Source organism: Artemia sp. Qi Xiang Cuo, chromosome 9 (assembly GCF_049724085.1).
Source record: "Artemia sp. Qi Xiang Cuo chromosome 9, ASM4972408v1, whole genome shotgun sequence".
Classification (NCBI taxonomy): domain Eukaryota; kingdom Metazoa; phylum Arthropoda; class Branchiopoda; order Anostraca; family Artemiidae; genus Artemia; species Artemia sp. Qi Xiang Cuo.
In genome coordinates, this window is record NC_142802.1 from 29,347,631 (window position 1) to 29,368,524 (window position 20,894).

Below are 20,894 nucleotides of genomic sequence, written 5' to 3' on the forward strand. Positions count from 1 at the left end.
GCGGGAGAGGGGGAAGGGTTTTACGAGGTTCCACTAGGAGCATAAATTCTATTATACTTGACTTATTTTATAGTAATACTATCACATTTATTATCTGTATTTTGAGTTAATATCAATTGTCATAGCTAGGCATTAATCCTAGCGGGGGGAGGGGGAAGGGTTTTACGAGCTTCCAGTAGGAGCATCAATTCTAGTATACTTGACTTATTGTATCGGAATACTATCACCTTAATTCTCTGTATTTAGAGGTAATATCCATTGGCACAGCCAGGCAATAATCCTAGCGCGGGGAGGGGGAAGGGTTTCATGAGTTTCCACTAGGAGGGGCCATGATCACTCTGAGCACACAGATAGGGAAATTGGCATATGTAAACTTGCATAGGAAAATTAGCATTGGAATCCCGTTTCATGTCCTCCCTTTTCCATAGGATTTCAAGCAGAGTCCTGTTTCGTCATGCGAAACACCTCTGTGTATTTCAAGCTCATGTTTCGTCACGCGAAACACCCCTGTGTATTTCTGTGAAAAGTTCTGTTATATCGCACGAGACACCCCCCCCCCCTTTTAAGCGCATGTTACGTCACGCGACACACCCCTGGATATTTCTATGACAGCCTTGTTTCTAGGCACGATTTCAAGCGCATGTTACATCACGCGACACACCCTCACCTTTAAAGGGTCAGAGAAGTGGAGCTATTAACCCCTCAAGCCATCACACCTACGCAATTTGGCCACCGTTCTATTGAAGGAAATCCCAGTTGGCAAGACTCCCAAGACACACCCCTCTGAACTCCAATGACGTCACACGACTTACCCCGTTTCAAACGCTCCAGTCTAATATGCCTGACGCAATTGTATTTAACCCTGCCCCAGGACCCATGGGGATTCCCCGCTTGTAACTTAACGACAGCACACACCTTACGTAATGATGGCGCATAACTGCCACGTAATACTTTTTTTGACATTTAATTTTTTAGCCCGAAACGTTCAAACATTTTTTCTTTCTTTCTTTCTTTAGTTCTTTTTTTGTCTATAGTTTTTGATCCCGTCAGGACTCGAAAGGTCAATTTTCTTCCAAGGGGAATGCGCTCTAAGCAACACGACTAACAAGCCATTCCCAGTATTTTGTCCTACTGAATACGTTCTAAAATTACCGTATTGCGTGTTAGTGAAATTTCCATGTTTCGCTTTCTAGAGTGAGAGTGAGAGAGACAAAAACACATAGATTCAGTCATACAAACAGACAAAGACAGGCACTGGTACAAGCAAACAGCCGCGCAGACACACAGGCACAGAGATTGAGAGAGACAAAACACATACAAACACACAGATTCAGACATACAAACTGACAAAGACACGCACTAGGATAAGTTTGCTGGTCCCAGTATCTGTCTTTGTCTGTTCGTATATCTGAATCCGTGCGTTTGAATATGTTTTTGTCTCTCTTACTCTCTGTGCCTGCATGGCTGGGTGGGTATTTGCTTGTCCCAGTGCCTGTCTTTGTATATTTGTATAACTGAATCCATGTGTTTGTATGTGTTTTTGTCTCTCTCTCACTCCCTGTTTCTGTGTGTCTGGGCAGGTGTTTGCTTGTCCCAATGTCTGTTTTTGTTTGTTTGTATATATCTGAATTCGTTTGTTTTAATATGTTTTTGTGTCTCTCACTCCCTTTGCCTGTGTGTCTGAGCGGGTGTTTGCTTGTCCCAGTGTCTGTCTTCGTCGGTTTGTATGTCTGAATCTATGTGTTTTTATCTGTTTTTGTCTCTCTCACTCTCTTAGCCTGTGTGTCGGGGCTGGTATTTGCTTGTCCCAGTGCCTGTCTTTGTAGGTTTGTATGTCTGAATTCTTCTGTTTCAATGTGTTTTTTGCTCCCTCACTCTCTTTTCCCGTGTGAATGGGTGGGTATTTGCTTGTCCCAGTGTCTGTCTGTGTCTGTTTGTATATCGGAATCTATGTGTTTGTTGTCTTTCTCACTTTCTGTGTTTCTGGGTGGGTATTTTCTTGCTCCAACTGTCTGTCTTTGTCTGTTTGTATGTCTGAATCTTTGTGTTTGTATTTGTTTTTGCTCTCTCTAAGCTTGCAAATAACGTAATAGTGAATAACGTTTGCGAATAACGTATGTGTTTTTATGTGTTTTTGTCTCTCTCACTCTCTAAGCATGTGTGTCTTGGCAGGTATATGCTTGTCCCAGTGCATGTCTTTGTATGTTTGTATGTCTGAATCCGTCTGTTTCTATGTGTTTTTTGCTCTCTCACTCTCTTTTCCCGTGTGAATGGGTGGGTATTTGCTTGTCCCAGTGCCTGTCTTTGTCGGTTTCTATGTCTGAATCTATGTGTTTTTGTGCTTTTGTCTCTCTCACTCTCTAAACCTGTGTGTCTGGGTGGGTGTTTGCTTGTCTAAGTGCCTGTCTTTGTCTGTTTGTATGTCTGAATCTATGTGTTTTTGTCTCTCTCACTCTCTAAGCTTGCGTGACTGGGCGGGTGTTTGCTTCTCCCAGTTAGTCCCAGTGCCTGATGTTTTTAAGATAATTTTAGTTGTATACTGAAAGTTACTGATGTCATAACTGGTCTAAGATTATGTAAAGCTTTATAGATTAGTTTATTGTTGACAGGCTACATAATCACTTTTAACTCCCAAATCAATATTCCTGTTTTTTATACTTGGCTTTTGTGTTTGCAGTAAAGGGCTAGTTTTCTATAATTCTAGAAACAAAGGGAAACATAATTGGTCGGTTTATTTGTATTAGTTTTAATGATATATATTAGATAGGCTGTGAAGTAATAATTTTTGTCCGTTTAAGTTTCAACTTTGCTCTTTACTTCTCCCGTAAACTTTGTTTCTTTAAATTAATTCTAGAAAAGTGCTGTTTATTTCTTTTACATTTGGCAGAGTTACTACTAGATATTCCACTGTAAAACAATGAACTGTTCATAACCTGACCATCACAACAGTTTTTCACAAAATAGAACTTTCTCAGTATCTCTTTTTTTCTCCTGAAGTTTTTCAGAACAGTATACGCTTCGCCGGAACCCAATATGTACACAATAATTTTCCTTCCCCTCTTTTTCTTCAGGCAATGAAAGGCTCCTCCATCTAAGTTTTATGTTGGAGAGGCTGCGAATTAAACAAATTGTGTTTGTTTCAAGCTTCAACTTTGCTCTTTACATCCATTAGAAAACTATTTTTGCTCGTTTTTAGTTTTTACGGAAATTTGAACAATAATTTTGGGTATCACTACTTGTAGTATAAAACAAAATATGTTTCTATACTGAAGTTCGGGGTTATTAAACCTTTCCATTCTAAACATTCTAAATTTACGTCTAAAGCTCACCTTAGAGGACAAATTAAAGGCTTTCTTCCACAGTCCCATTGAAAACTAACCATCTTACCTACCTCGTTTTTTCTGTTATTACCCCGAGGAAACAAGTGCTAGCTAGTAAACACTGTTCCACCCAAAATTTCCAGATGCGAATTAAGCAGGCTTGAAACTCAAAGAGGAATTTTACAAGCTTGAAAAAATAATTCAGCCTGGCCGACTAGGCTAGCCTGTCCCTGAAGATATTTGTAAGAGACCAAAATTGTCCAATAGTGATTTTATTTATTAGATACAGAAAGGAAAAAATAAATAAGTGAAGGTTAGTCTCTTTCTTAGATTCCCCCCCCCCTTCACTCTTTACGCACCAACAAAAACTGGAGAGATCTATAGCTTTTGAAGAGAGGAATTGAAGAGATCCATGCGATTTCCTTCATGTGATGAAGTAAATCCTTCTTTCAGATCAGGGGTAGCAATTCACAAAAATTTTGAGCAGAAAGGGCAAGGGTTTTATTCTTTCTTTCAATGAAGACGCAAGAATGAATGTTTTCAAATCCAAAAAATTAAATTTTTACAATATTTTTTGCATGAAAACACCAAAAAAGATATGCCCAAAAGAAAAACTGGTGCCTATGTTTCAGTTTTAGCTCATAAAACCATGAGAAATAATATTAGCTGATTGAATATCTCCACCTAGTTGGTAGTCTAATGAATAAATGCACTGGACCTATGGTTCCCACAAGCCGGAAAAAATAACACTGATGAGACATAAAAATACCCTTTCGCTGACTATATAGCGAAAAGCCATTCTACGCTGTCAATTTAGACTCTTATCTGCCTCAGTCTTAGGACCCTCAAGAAGTTAAATTATGATTCATTTCCTGAAGCTTCTGGAAAATTACATGGTTATGGGAATAGTTTCCTAGCTCTCTTACTATTTTATATTATACAGTTTGAAAGGATTTTATATGTTACTACAATGTGTGTAAGTGAATCATGTACTATGGTACTATGTAATGAATAAATCTACTATGTATGGATCCCACAAAACGGAAAAAATAACACTGACGAACCATAAAAAGGACCGTTCGATGATTAGATAGAAAAAAGCAATGGTACGCTGTCACTTTAGACTATTATCTGTCTCAGTCTTAGGAGGAGCAAGAAGTTAAATTATGGTTCATTTTCTGAAGCTTCTGAAACAATTACGTGGTTTATAGCTCTCTATTACGTTCCTAAATTACGTTCCTAGATCTCTTAATATTTTATTTTATACAGTCTGAAGGACCACATGTGACCACAAAGTACGTAAATGAATTATAGGAAAATTCAATCACAAATAATTTTCAAGATTAAAAATTTTTCTTCTCGAAAAAAATATTTCAAACAAAAGATGCAGTCAATATGTTGAGCTAGTTTAACTAGTCCTCAACATAGCTAGTTGAAAATTGAGCTAGTTGAAAATTTACACTTTGGTCAATAATAATTTATAAATAATAAAAGGAAAGCAACATATTTCATTTGATGACCTTGAAATCAATTCCATGATACTGAAACTTTATTATAATAAAAAATATACAAAAACAAGAAAATGAGACATTGTTCAAATTGAATCGTGGTAAAAACAAGGTCCTGGTAGGCTTGCCCTTGTGTGAGGAACCAAATATTATAGACCACCAACCAGTTAGCTTAGATTGTCATCAGCGATAACTGTCATGTCCTCAGGAGTTACCGTAGTAATCTTTAGCTATTAAATGGATTTTGTCTTCCATAGTGTATCCCTAGAATCAATCAGATATAGACAGTCAGATAAACACCGAGAGGGAGCTGGTGAATCGTTACTAGTGAAAATTAAATTCACCGCATTAGCAAACTATAAAGTCAATCTAAGAAAAAGCTTAAAGTTTTTAATTTGCTGATAAATTAATATGATATTTCCACCTTTCGTAGGTTGCATGGCTTCGCGTGGACACTCAAACAATCCTCACTATAGCAGATAGTGTAATCACGAGAAATTCTCGAATTCAAGTTAGTCACGATGAAGAACAAACATGGACATTGCGCATAAAAGAAGTAAAACAAAGAGATGCTGGCACGTACATGTGTCAAATCAACACAGAACCGATGAGAAAGAGGATCGCTGTTTTGAGCGTTGTCGGTAAGGTTTATTCGGAAGCTATAAAAATTCCTGGAGAAGCTCGAACCAATAAAATTCTCCTAATCCTAAGCTTCAAGTCTAAAGGGGGAACGATAGGGAGAAATTCCTGGCTATCTCTTCCATGTTAAATATATTTAAGCTTGTCTGGTGACAACAGCCGCATAAAGGCATCGATTTTGGTTTCTATCTGTTCAACAAAAGTCAACAAAAAAGTATATTTAATAGCATGAAAATTATGTAAAAACGAAAATTACGAAAAGATTAATTTACCACAGCTAGAAATCAAAGGCAGCGCAATCGCGCTGCCTAAGTAAAGAATGATTTTGGCACAATGTATTTTTTTTCTTCCACACTAGGGTACTTCGTATCGGATGAGCTTTCGTAGAAACTTTGAAAAGTGCTCATTCGATTGGAAATTGAAACGGCTAGTGCCCTTTTTAATAGTCGAAAGTGATTGGAAGGCCACTAACACCTCTTCCATGCCCACCATTTCCCCAAACACATCCAATCAAAACTTTGAGATAGCCATTTTCTTCAGCGTAGTTCATTTCCCTATAGAAATCACGTTTTTGAGTAGGACATTCTCACACAGCCCTCAGGGCAAGGGTTTTAAGTTATGCCCTAGGGGTATATAAGAACGATGTTGGCACAATATATTATTTATTACATTTTCCTTTAAACCAGGGCACTTTGTATTGAAGAAGTTGTCGTAGAAACTTCGAAAAGGGCTCATTCAATTGGAAATTGCAATGGCTTTTGCCCTTTTAATAGTCGAAAGTGATCGGAAGGCAACTACAGCCCCTTCCACGCCCACCATTTCCTGAAACACATCCAATCAAAATTTTAAGATAGCCATTTTGTTCAGCGTACTTGATCTCCAGATAGAAATCATGTTTTTGAGTAGGACACTCCCCCACACCCCTCAGGGCAAGGGTTGAAATTTATGCCCTGGGGGCATATAAGGTTTTTATAGAAAGCGCTGTCGTAGAATTTTCAAAAAGGCTCATTTGATTTGAAATTCAAAGTGCTAGTGCCATTTTTAATAGTCGAAAGTGATTGGAGGGCAACTAACCCCCCTCTCACGTCCACCCTTTTCCCCAAACACATCCAATCAAAATTTTTAGATAGCTATTTTGTTCAACGTAGTTGAAAGTTCTAGAAATTAGGTTTTTAAGGATGAAGACCCCCCCACAGCCCACAGGGCTGTAATTTATGCCCTGGTGGCATACAAGGTCTTTATAGAAAGCGTTGTCGTAGAAACTTCAAAAAGGGCTCATTCCAATGGAAATTGAAATGGCTAGTGCCCTTTTAATATCCGAAAGTGATTGGAAGGCATCTAACACCCCTTTCACACCCACCATTTCCCAAGACACATCCAATCAAAACTTTGTTCAACGTAGTTGAAATTTCAGGAAATTTTACCTTTGAGCTGTGTAGTTGGTCAGTTGACGGCATATTCTTGCCGAAATTGCCTCTTATTAAGTTGTTTTCCTTGTGTTTTCTGTAATTACACGGACTTTCTTGTGTTCTAATAACTGCACTTATTGCTAATAAACCAATACATATTTAGGACCCCCATAAAAAGCTGATTCTTTGACTGAATTTTATCAATAGTTAGGCTCTTATACTTTTGTTATCAACAAGGATTGTTATTTACTTACCATTCATTACTATGAAGAATTTGATTATTTTTTTTTGCTCCAGCCCAATCATATAGAAAAAATGTTTGTGGAAAACCTGTTAAGGATTACTCAGTTATATTTTTCTAAGGTTTAGAAGTTATATTTTTCTTATTATGGGTCAAAATCTATTGGCAGGCAGTCAGCAAGGGGGCAACGAACATTTTTTCCATGGTCTTCCCCCGTTATGCTCTCTTTCCTTTGGTGTCCTTATAATTACTTTATAGTCCCAAATTGCCAGTGAGGGGGCCATGCCCCCCCTGCTCCCCCTTTCCGGCATCCATGATTATTAGCCTATCCTCACACTCAACGGTAATACACTCGGATAATTTAAAACCAAAAAACAAAAGGGGGAAAAGTTTCAGGAGTATTAGCCTATAAGACATAAGGAATACGAGATGGACCATCCTCCCAAAAGACATTCCGAGGCTCTTAAGAGTATCATGTGATTCAATCAGACCAACCTATTAATGAAATAACGAATTTCAGTTAAATATTTTTTTTTTGGGGGGGGGGTCTATAGTACAGTAAGGGGTCATACTTCAAATGGGGTACTCTTTTTGGCTTTTTTCCAAAGCTTTCTGAAATATAAGAACCATTTAAAATGTCACTGAACTCGCACTTGATCCATAGGTTTATTATTCTGATAAAAAAAATTGGAAATTTTTATCCCCTCGGATCAAAATGGTTATAAATGTTATTAAAAATCAATGATTAAAATGCCATTTGGAGTTATCGAGGATCGATTGGTTTTACCGAGTTGAAAATTTTTGGGGGATGACAGTGAGCGAACCTGCACTAAACCCATGAATTTTTTACCATGGAACTTCAAAGGAAAATAAAGAGAGATATTTAAACCTAAAAAGTACATAAACAAATATTTTGAGAAATCTCCGAAGCTAGGAACATACTCATTGAACTTGGGTAAGAAAATAATAAGTAAAATACATAGAAACTTAAGCGAAGATATAATTATGACGAGCGTTAAGATGTGAATAACACCAAGTGACGCCAAAAAAGGGGCACACAGAGAGGGGAACAGATAAGAGAAAAGACCAGCAAAGAAGTAGACCATAAGTAAACTAACTGAAAAGAAGAGATAAATTAGTTACAAGAATACGCTGACTTTCTTTTGTAGATCAATAACAGGAATCACTTAAGAAAAGACGTAACATTTATAAGACGGAATTAAGATAACCAAAAGGAGAATAAAACCTATGATTTAATAATCTTTTTCTATGGAAATACAATTCATACTTAAACACCGTTGTTTTCGAAAAAGTCCTACAAACCTTTACGGTGAAATATATATGCAAATTTCACCAGAGATTATTTACCCGAGATTATTTACATTGTATCTAAGGGCGATAACCCCTTAACCTGTTTGTAGATTGAATCTTTCTTGTTCTTCGGTTAACTGAAATTTAAAATGTGTTAGAAAAGTCAGTAAGGAATTAATTTAATTTTTGTTCTAGTCCCGCCTGATATACTAGATTACTTATCAAGCTCAGATACAATAGCTGATGAAGGAACAGATGTTAGTCTACGCTGCTCTGCGGCTGGAGATCCAAAACCGACAATTAGCTGGAAAAGAGAAGATGGCAGCACATTCTTCATTGGAAATAAGGATAGTAAGTTCAAGTGTGAATGTTTTCAATGAAATACGCAATTTTTTACTCTTGGTGTACTGACCAAAACGGGATAAATAGGGGGCTAGGGTAGGGGCAGTAGACTTACAAATTTCACAAAAGAATGAACTAGATTTAAAACGTTCTATGGAGAATAAATTTTCATTAAACATTCGAGTTTTAGAGTTCACTCGGCTAAAAAATTTCTCATTTCTGATCCCCTTCCCCCAAAGAAAACTTCACTGGTATCATTAGTGTGTAAATAAGAAACCGAAGAGTCCAATTATGCCTCATTACCATCATCATTTATATTATACTAACCGTAACACAAACAAAAACAAAAACGAGCGGAGAAAAAAACCGAGTCCCCAGAAGCAAGCTCGTGGAGGGATCCATTAAGCATTTATAAAACTATAAAATAACAACACATACGGAAAGGACTCAAGATTTTTTTAAAAAATAACCTATTAAATATCAACCGGATAATCGCAAAAATGGCGAAACTCAGAACAAATAATTGACGTCATACTCGAAAAAAAAGGAAAAAGACCCGCCGAGAAACTGCCTTCGCGGAGAGAGATAGAGGGACATCAGAAGGGATAGAGTTACATAGCAAAATGGGTTGATAGACAGGAGACCTCTGAGCTGCTATTGATGATCGTTTAGCTACAGAAAATCCGCGAGAAAAACTACGCAAAGAAGAAGAGTAGCCTACCTGCTTGAGCCTGTCTGTGAAAAAACTGCTGAAGAGACGTTGGAAGTGTACCTTGAAAAGAAAAAAACACTAAATAAAGATTACTTTTACCTACAGTACAATCCAGCGGAGCTATTCAACTATTACTATATTGATTTGAAGAAGGGTATATCCAAGGGAGATGAAAATTATGCTTCACCGCCTTATCTTGGGCTCTTTGAAATGAGTACAGAAGAGATGTATTAGTCTACCCTAGACAGAGTAACAATATGAAAGGTAAGAAAAATAAAAGCATAATGAAGAGAAAGTATAACATCTGGGAGAAAAGAAATAAGTTAACCTGGCGAGATATCGAAGACTGGCGGAGATAAGGGAATGGTTGTAAGTAGGGGTTCAACAGAAAGAAAAAATGACAATAAGCCCTTGTTGTGTCAAAAAACGACACACCAAGAAATTTCACCATAGCAGCTTGCAGTATAATATCGTTCCCATTAGTAAGGATTTTTGTCTCCTGTACGTCACACATACGATAAGGGGTCCTGAAATGTACAACAATACCCTTCCGGCTGTCAAGAGCCATACCATTTGACGATCAACACTCCTTCATTTTGTCAAAAAGACCTTGAGCTACAGAAGTGGCAGATGCTAGGTCCACTTCAGCAATAAAAAGGTTACTGTTGTCTGCAAAAAGGACAGGGTGCACATGGGGATGAAGACCATCAACAAGATCGTTAATATAAATCAAGAAAAAAAATGTCTGCCAGGCATAGAGTCATAGGGGACACCGTTTGATATAGGGCAAAGTAGAGGAAGAAGTACCATTAACCAAAATACACTGAGATCTCCCTCAAAGGTATGACCTCAACCATTCTATTTATCAAGCTTACCTATGTAGGCTTTCTTTTCTTTTTCTGTTATTACGGTTGCTGTGGCTGCAAAAAATATTGATGCTCTGCTTGGCAATATGGAGCCCGGGCTCAGTTTCCAATACCGTAAGCTTGGGTGACAGGGTTGCAACTATTTCCTGTAAAGAATACCCAGCAACAGAAATGTCGATTTGGCACCCTATGTGCCATTAATGGCTCTGGAGGATATTTATCGTTTACTCTTTTATTGTAAGACTTTTAGTTTCAGAAATAACGATAAAGTATCGCTAATCGTGGCAATCGGTAACTAGTCATCTCAGTTTTTTTTTTTTTTTTTTTTTTTTTTTTTTTTGGCATAATTCCTCTATTTTGAAGTAGAGCTACAATAATGATTATATATCAATAGATTAATTTAATTAATTCTAGCATTTATCGTCGATGGATCTGTGTTGAACATTACTCGTATTAGTCGACTTCACATGGGTAACTACCTCTGCATTGCTTCCAATGGAGTTCTGCCATCTGTGAGCAAGAAAATAGCCATCAAAGTACAGTGTAAGTATTACAAATCTATCCACCTTCTATTTTAAGAAAATGATAGGATGGGAACATACTTTAAAAATTAAAAGGCTTGTTTTATCTGGGTACTATTCATTGTTGTTATAAGAATTCCAAATTTGCGTTTAAGTACAGTTTAGGAAGTACCACAGTAGACAGAAAATACAGCATCGACAAAGGATATACTTTCCATTAAAAATAACTGGTGCAGATTTAAAACCACACAAGATTCATACTCCGCCTTCGTTAACGCGCGATTCCAATGTACACATTACGAGAAGCCTATGGAAAAACCTGTTTTTTTTGTCCGATCACTAGCAACTAAACTAAGGCTCTGACGTATATTCCCAGGGTCAGGAGGCGCGGTATCAAATGCGTGTCATGGTTGGAAAAAGAGGATGCTACAGTCTACAGTGAGGAAGTATGTGCAAATTTTACTTAAGTACTAAGTAAATTCCTGGGCCAAAATACAGCATCACCTAACAGAAAAAGAGGCAAAAGTTTTTTTTTTTTTTTCAGGCTGTTAATTGAGGACGTGAAATCCATTATTGGGTACAAAGAGCTCATAACAGGAACTAATTAACTCTGGAAATAAAACATAAAAATTCTAACTTTTCAAATATATTGTGAAAATTCATTTGACAATAGCAACCTTGAAATAAACTAACACAACTAATATAACAACTTTTCTGAGACAAAGAACTTTTTCTCTAGACGAAAGACCTATTTTCAAACCAGAAAATATTTTCTAGAGTATACAGGCTATTCGTTAAACTGGAAAGTTGTTGTGCCAGGTTCATGAAGTTCTTATGATTGGACGTGTCTTCACAAAATATTTCAAGCCTTACACGCCGGGGAGGGCTGGAGATGAAAACTTCAAAACACCTTTTGGACCCTAATTTGAGTAATAGATCTATTTCAAAGGACCCACTCGTCTAGTAAAATAACTTTCTGAGTTCTCAAAAAGCCATCCTTTTCCATTTCCACTAATAAGAAGGGAAACTGTTGAAACCTCGAAATTCATGACAGATTCTATATTAGACTCAAATTTCAGAAGTCCCCAACCCAAAAAACAACCTTTCCTCTAAGCTTCCGCTGAATCCCGTAATTATAAGACAAAGCGGCGTGTAGTTACATTGTAACTGTGGAAAGTTCATGTAAAATCAGCGTAAATCAGCGTGGTGTTTATCCCCGCAAACTGCATATAAATTCATAATTTTTTTTTAATGAAATCTAGCGAGTGTATATAATCTCTTTAAACTATCCAATAAAAAAAAAAGTTTTTCAACTCAAAGCAAGGAGCAACATCAAAACACAAAACGAACAGAAATTATTCCGTATGTGAATGGTTCCTCCCATACTCAATACCTTGCTCTTTATGGTAAAGTTTCCAGCACTTCTAAAAAAGCTTCCTATTCTAATTAAACGGCCCTTGTGTTTCAGGAGTCGTTCATAAGAAATTGGGACAAACAACAAAGCATTGGGAAGGGGGCAATTCCTTCAGATACGGAACAATTTCTGTTCGCTTTGAGTTTTAATGTTGCTCCTTACTTTCAGTTGAAAAACTTGTTTTTCTTTCGTTTAATTTCCGATCGTTTTACAAATAATGCCAGTAAATGTAACTCATCCTCCATGAAAAATTCTTTCCCTTCACGGGAAACTCTTAAGTGAAGTGATCCCACGTAAAAAACCTCATCCCCCGTTAAATTCATTCCTGGCAGTTCTATCCTCGCTAAAAATCCCCTCCCCCTCCGTAAGATTTCTTGCCGAAGATTCAGCCTGAAAAATTCTCCTTAGAATACTTTCATTTGAAAAACGCCAAGTTCTAATCGTTTTTTCGATCACTCTAGAAATACCCCTTCCGTGGGAATTAATATCAGAGATCCAAACAAGCTGAAAATTTTCCCCGGACAATTTCCCCGCAGCATCTCCACATGAAAAAAATAAGTAGGCAAAGAACAAGTACTGTCTTCCAGACGTGAAATCATCCTCATGGAAACCCGCCCAAGCACAAACTCCCCAACAAATAAACATACAGACAAATATGTCTGTATGATTTCAAATAACATATACTATACGTAAACAATGGATAGTTTTATTAAAGACCTATCCCCATTACCAGGGGATGGGGGTTGTGTTATCTTTAAAGGCATAATCTTAGAAATTTTCAACTATCCTGAACAAAATGGCCATGGGAAGGGAGCATAATTGCCCTGCAATATTTTGCTCACTTAAAAAGGGCACTAGAACTTTTAATTTCCATTCCAACAAGTCCTCTCCCGATGTTTTAAGACCACTGGTTCGATACATTGACCCTGAAAAAAAAACAACGAATAAATACGCATCCGTGATCTTTCTTCTGACAAAAAATGCAAAGCTCCACATTTTTGCAGATAGAAGCTTGAATCCTCTACATTAGGGTTCTCTGATATACTGAATTTGAAGGTGTGATTTTCATTAAGATTTATTGAATTTGTATGGTGTTTATCCCCTTTTTCAAAAATCAGGCAAATTTTCTCAGGCTCCTAGCCTCTTACTGATGACACTAAGGTTAATGAATCTTATATATTTGGAATCAGCATAAGAAGCCAGTTCTTTTTCTATATTTATTGATATTAAAATTCCGTTTTCTAGAGTTTCGGCTACTATTGAGCTGTTCCGCTCCTTAAGTGGTAACATTTCGTTACGCACGAACTGTTTTTTATGCAGTACTCGCTTTCCTTCAGTAATAATAATTTTTTTAAAAGTGTGTACTCTCTTTGATTTTCGGAAACCAACTGAAGCGAGGAAACTTTTCTGGTGGTAAACGTGATCCTTTAAAAAAGAAAAAAAAAAAGAAAAACAAATGAAAAAAGAGCAACATGAAAACGTCAATGAAATAAAATTATTTTTGTATATGAGGGCGCCACCACCCACTGCTCTTTAAAGTAAAATTTGACTTTGTCCCCATTGCTATAAGAACTTGCAAAAGTTCTGTTTGATTTTAAAACCATATTCGGGATTACCCTAAATGCAAGGACCCAATTTCATCTCCCCCTGTTGGCCAATCAGCTGGTCAATACCCTAATGAATAGTGTGCGACTTTGCGATACTCCATCTAGAGTGTCACTACATTTTCCTAGGACCGCATATTTTTTTAAGGACGAGTGGGAAACTGCAAGGCACTATGGCTTCTGAAAATATTAGACTATATAAACACCCTTTGATACTTCTTGGAAATACTGTTCGACAAAATTTCAGCTCTGTGCGGCTCAAAATTGCTGTTTATCTTATTTTTGTAAATTTAGGGTCATTATTTGGGTAATTTATTTATCGGTTTTCAAAGGGAGTTTAAAATCAAGCATAACATATATGTAACGAGGGGATCTTTTTCCCCCTCATCACAGGTTCGTCTTATGTCTATGCTCTTCCTGTTGAAGGGGACTCATGGGTTAAATCCATCATCATCTTAACATTCATTCGATTCATCTGTAGCTCCTTTTACAGAGAATTTGAAAAACCGAGCCTAAAAACAACTTTTTAAGGTCTTAGGTTTTTGCCACACCCAATTATTAGCAACCTGGACGTTAATATTCCCCAATAAAAATACTATATTTCAACCTGGAATTATGGCTATTTGTTCCTGTAGCTCTAATTAAAATTAATCTGAGTCACTACTGTCTCCATTGATCGGTAGAGCTATGATGATCTAAAAATACCCTTGTTCAAACAATCAGTCAGATTTAATCATATATGCATTAATTTATGTGGACTACAGACAGTATGTATTTCGGCGAGAATGCCTTTATCGCCCAGCAAAGATATGCTTGTATCTTTGCTCGGTGGACGAATGCATTTATTTTTCGGCGAGAATACAACCAGCAAAGATATCCCGAGGTTGCTTTCCAGGGTTTTAAATCAGCAGTGGGCAAATATAGTGTGTTGAGGTTAAATAATTGTGCCACTATTCCAGTAAAATGCTCAGGGGTCGTTTACCCAGCTCGCGCATTGCAATGCTTTTTCTGTATAATCTGTCCAGGTAACAAATCTATGATTTTAAAGTATTTCTCATTGTTTCCATTTCCTTTTAGACGTTTACGTCTTTTAAGTCCAAGCCTCCTGAATTACCCCAGCTTTCTCGTTAGTAGTTTCGAGACTTTATCCGTAAAATCCTATTATAATTTATGAAAAAGTAGTTTTTCCCCTTGTATCCTCTTCGATACTATTTATGAAAGACACAGCAAAAGACCACTGTGATTTCTTAATTTAGAACGGAAATGAATAACATTTGCATATTGAATGCTTATTTCATTTTGCTTTGTTCCTATCGTCCCCTTTCTGTTTTTTTTTTTTTTTTTTTACATCATTGGAAATGAACTAATAATGCACATCATCTTTAGTTAACCATCAAATAAAAAAAATTTTTTTTAACTGAAAGTAAGGAGCGACATTAAAACCTAAAACGAACAGAAATTATTCTGTATATGGAAGGGGCTGTCCCCTCCTCAACGCCTCACTCTTTGCGCTAAAGTTTGAGTCTTTCTCACAACTTTATTTTTGAAAACAAAAAAAAACTTTAGCGTAAAGAGTGAAGCATTGAGGAGGGGACAGCCCCTTTCCTATACGGAATTATTTCTGTTCGATTTAAGTTTTAATGTCGCTCCTTACTTTCAGCTAAAAAACGTTTTTTTATTTAATTTCTGAACGTTTTTTATTTAATGCAGGTTTTGATTTCGGCTCACCGTACATGCATAATTAAACGAAATTTGCATATTAGTTTTACTTTTTTTAACTAATAATAACCTTATAATAGCCTAAGTTTGATTTTTGTTCCATTTATTTAGGAATGACTCCTGAATCACAAAGGCTGTTTAATTAGAATAATAACCTCTTTTAAAATTTAAAAAAAAAACTCTAGCGTGAGAGTGAGTTATTTAGGAGAGGCAACCCACCTTAAATACGTAGCACTTTCTGTTCGTTGTAAATTTTATTGTTGCTCCTTACTTTCAGTTGAAAGAATTTTTTTTTTTAATACTTCCTAATAACCAAACTATGCGTAAACAATGGGAAAGTTCATAACTTGCAGCCCTTCCCCCAGGAACTGTGGGGGTTAAGTCATCTTCAAAGACATATTTATTAAGATTTTGACTATGCTGAACAAAATGGCTGTCTCAAAATTTTGATCGGTTGACTTTGGGAAAAAAAATTAGTGTAGGAGGGGGCCTAGTTGCCCTCTAATTTTTTTAGTCACTTGAAAAGGGCACTAGAACTTTTAATTTTCGTTCGAATGAACTCTCTCATGATGTTCTAGGACCACTGAATTGATACGATCACCCCTGGGAAAAACAAAAAAGAAATTAAATAAACACGCATCCGTGATCTTTCTTCTGGCAAAAAATACATAATTCCACATTTTTGCAGATAGGAGCTTGAAACATCTACAGTAGGGTTTTCTGTTACGCTGAATCTGATGGTTTGATTTTCATTAAGATTCTATCACTTTTAGGGGGGTGTTTCCCCCTTTTTCGAAAATGACGCAAATTTTTACAGGCTCGTAACTTGTGATGGGTAAGACTAGAATTGACGAAACTCATATATTTGAAATCAGCATAAAAACTTGATTCTTTTGATGTATCTACTGGCATAAAAATTCCGTTTTTTAGAGTTTCGATTACTATTGAGCCGGATCGCTCCTTACTTCCCACCCCAGACGTCCAGAACGTCCTCCCACCCCAGACGAGGACGACCTGCTTTCCGTTTAACCTTAGACGGTTGGTCGAATAGAACAATCTTCAGCAATCTGTCATCCTTCATCCGCACAACGTGCCCTAGCCATCTCAACCTTTCTTTCGTTATAGCCCTAGAGAGCGGTATTGAACCACATATTTCGTGCAGCCTACTGTTCGTTACCACGAACTGTTTTAACTGTTTGAACATTCAAGCAAGCCTCTTGGAGCAAGACAAAATATCTTGAGAAACCAAGAGAGGAAAGGATATAGTAAATGAAAAAATAAAATCAAATAGATGAGAAAACGAGGAATTTTATCAGCCAGTGATAAAATATGAAAGACGAAGAACAAGCAAATATTTCGACAAGGACCTCCGCCAAGTCGTACTCAGTGCTCATAAAAAAAACAAAAAAAAAAAAAAAAAATCTAACCTTTCGAAGTGTACTTCAAAATGTATTTTCGAATGTCGCATTTACTACTACTAGTACTACTAAAAACTCACCGCAGCACCAAGCCGCGTGAGGCCAACACAGCTACGCATGCTCCTCCTCCATCCCAATCTATTCAAAGCCTCCCTTTTTATACCCTCCCAAGAGGTTCCCATTTCCTTTAAATCATTCTTTATGACGTCCTCCCACCCCAGACGAGGACGACCTGCTTTCCCTTTAACCTTAGACGGTTGGCCGAAAAGAACAATCTTCGGCAATCTGTCATCCTTCATCCGCACGACGTGCCCTAGCCACCTCAACCTTTCTTTCGTTATAGCCCTAGAGAGCGGTATTGAACCACATATTTCGTACAGCCTATTGTTTGAAATACGGTCTGTCATCCGGGTACCCAGAACAATCCTCAAGCAATTTCTCTGGAATTCATCTAGCCAATCTTCATCCGCTTTTCGAAGCGCCCATGCTTCAGAGCCATATTTGACTACTGTCATCACTGTAGCATCTAATATTCTAATCTTGGTTTTAAGACTTATCTTCTTATTCTTCCAAACTTTTTTTAACTGTGAAAAAACACCTTGAGTCTTGGCTATTCTACTTTTAACATCTTCACTGCTCCCACCATCTTTACTAATAATACTACCAAGGTAATTGAAGCTGCCCACTTGATCAATCTTTTCATCACCCAACGTCACCTTTTCATCTTCACTTATTCCTAGCCTTAGTGACTTAGTCTTCTTAACATTAATTTTCAAACCTATTTTAACACCCAGAACCTGCAAAACCTTTAAAAGTTCATTCATTTTGCTCACACTTTCTTCTAGGATGCTTAAATCATTGGCATAATCTAATTCCTGGAGGATTTTTCCTCTCCATTTGATTCCGTGGTCTCCCATTGCCTTTCCTGTGCTCCGTAATACAAAATCTATCAAAATAAGCCATATAAAGGGAAATAGAACACAGCCCTGCTTAACTCCTGATTTAATACAAAACCAGCTGGTAACCTCATTTCCTACCTTAACTGCAGCCGTGTTATTCTCGCACATAGCACCAATCACTTTAATGTATTTGTCTGGTATATCATACAAGGATAAAACCTTTGCTATAGCTCTTCTATCAACAGAATCGAACGCTTGCTCATAATCTATAAAACTAAGGACCAAAGGTGTTTGACAACTCAGGCACTTCTCAATTATAACCTAATAACCTAAGAGTGAAAGTTTGGACCACCTTTCTTATAAAATGGCTTAATTAAGGTTTCGTAAAATCATTTGGTACTTCCCCTTTTTCAAAAATCATATTCATAATCTTCAGTAACTTGTTTCGAACCTCAGAGCTACCATATTTAAGAAACTCATTTACTACCCTATCAGCACCTGGAGCCTTATTATTTTTTAATCCTTTTAGTACTGTCGTTAATTCTTCCTCGCAAAACAAATCTTTCCTCACATCCAAGGTATTATAAACTTTTTCATTTTCCTCTATATCTTTACCTGCAACTCTATATCGGTTTAGCAAATTCTCAAAATGTTCTGCCCATCTCTCTTTAATTCTTTCCTTATCACTAATTGTGGCCCATTTCTATCTTTAACTGGGACAAGTCCGGATTGACTACTCCCTCTCAATTTACTGACATGCCAGTACAATATTTTACTATTATGCCGTCTAGTTGCATCTTCCAGATCCTCGGCAATTTTATCTATGGCCTCAACTTCACACCTCCTTAGTTCATATTTTAATGTTTTCTTTACATTCCTTTTGTCTTCATATTATCTATAGTAGTGATGATCCTATTGAAATGACGATTACAAGAATATACAGTGTAGTTTGACGAGCACATTGCTAAAAGCGACCAATCCCTTTATATTATAGACCTATAAAGTGATCAAACATGTTAGATTTGGAACTATGGACGAAATTGTGTAATGTAACCAGACGGGTTTAGACATTGGTTTCTAAGCCAATTCTTTTGATCGTCACATTATGTATTCAAAAGATTTATTGCGCCATCTGTAAAAAATACTGGTTTCTGTCATAGGGTAAGAAAATCATTTTCTTCGTATAAATAATGTTTTTTACTAAAGATATAGCCAAGCCGCGCGTGTTTCTGACTCAAAAATTGTAAGACACTAATAACCTCTAGGCTGAAGGTACCTTGCATCTTGTCTAGAATTGACTGGTATATGGTGTTAACTCATTTACCAAAAAAAAATAACTCTATTTGCAAAAAAGGGTGTATCATTTGCAAATTGGACTGTATGAACGATATTAATTGTTGATTGAATAATAGGGGTGTGAATGATCCTAATTAGTGATCGGATCGTATGAAGGTGGTAAAAAAGGGTTAAACTGATAAACAGTTAAGGTAACACCGAGGGGGATGTTAACTCATAGCTTATTTATTATAAATTTGGAATAGCATCAATCTATGAGAATGGTTAACGATGATAAAATGGTCTTGTGAGTTGACCTACCTTTACTTCACCGATGTGTTCTGTATAATACACAAGTCCCGTTTGACAGTGTTGTCAATATAAAATATGGTCTAACGTTATAGTATACTAAAAGTTGATACTAATAGAGATGTAGATGTCAAGAAAAGAATTTTAACAAGGAAATTCAGATCAATCCATAGAAATCCTTGCAAATCAAGTAGAGAGGTATATATGAGTATGAACCGTCAAGGATCATAAGCACCAATGACCCTAACCACCAGGGAACTCAACCACCAGAGATCCCCATACACCCAACCTCCAAGGGGCCCCCTCCCCCGACTTTTTGACCCCCTCCCCCATTTTTTTAAACTTTTTTTTATTATTTTTTAACATAATATATTTAAAAATAAAAAATTTTACATCTCTTAGAATGACATGAAACATACTTAAAACATAAAAAATCACATTTAATACTTTCGAAACTCAAAATGAGAATGATATAGAAATGTTAGTCGTGACTTTTACTATTAGAACAAATAATGTTTGTAGTAGCACTTTTTTTTGAACTGATTTTTTTTGGACTTTGAAATTATTCAACTTTTTTTTCGTATCTTAAAATAACCATAAATATGCTTACGGCTGTAACAAGTGTAATCTACGCTAGCTCAGAGACACGATGCGGCTTTCCCACTGGTACTCTATAGTCGGTTATCGGCACTACCTAGTTTACTGCATGTATTAAATCAGTATTTTTTACGCAGTGGAACAATAAAGACAAAACTAATATCTCTAAAAAAGTGAAGATGAAGTATTTAAAGAAAGTGTGTTCATATGATAGTGTTATTATAGCATTGAATTCTGACCAGGAGAAGTATTTAAATTATGAAATATGTACAAGTGGTAGCACTATCGGAAACGTATGTGTGCATTGTCATGACAGTAAGGAATTAAATTTCTTTGGAGTACCAAAAAATTCTATTGTACAAATGGTGGATATGCGAGATTGAGATCTCCGGAGATGATTGCACTCAAAGAGAAGGCTAACATAAAAACAATAGTGGATGAAGAGGGATATCTTCTTGCTTGTGCTTCAGGTGTCATGCTACCTGTTGATAGAACCTATCGTCATCTTTTAGGTATTAGCATTCAAATGAAAGCAAAGACAAAAAGAAAGGCCTACTCTTCTACTAATATCATAAAACATATCTTGTCTACGTGCCAGAACTGTTACCTTTGTAAAAATGATGTTGTAATAGACAGTGAAATTGCCGGTAAAAATAAAAATGGCATTGGTAGAAACTATCACTAAGGAATATTAAGATGAATCGATGAAAAACAAAGTGCCTGCAAACGTTACTACTATTAATTAAACAGTCAATGAATCAAATAATACCAAAGACGAAACGCATATTGA

The 20,894-nt window shown here is 36.6% G+C and overlaps 1 protein-coding gene across 3 annotated transcripts in view; it reads left to right on the top strand.

Moving 5' to 3' along the window:
• Positions 1–20,894, top strand: part of LOC148948539 (lachesin-like) — a 232,493-nt gene that overhangs the window by 71,989 nt on the left and 139,610 nt on the right. For all 3 annotated transcript variants that reach the window (XM_089093973.1, XM_089093976.1, XM_089093975.1), the window contains exons 3-5: positions 5,262–5,469; positions 8,624–8,779; positions 10,763–10,891. In XM_089093973.1, coding sequence (XP_088950099.1) covers positions 5,262–5,469; positions 8,624–8,779; positions 10,763–10,891 — 493 coding nt within the window. The remainder of the gene's footprint in view (positions 1–5,261; positions 5,470–8,623; positions 8,780–10,762; positions 10,892–20,894) is intronic.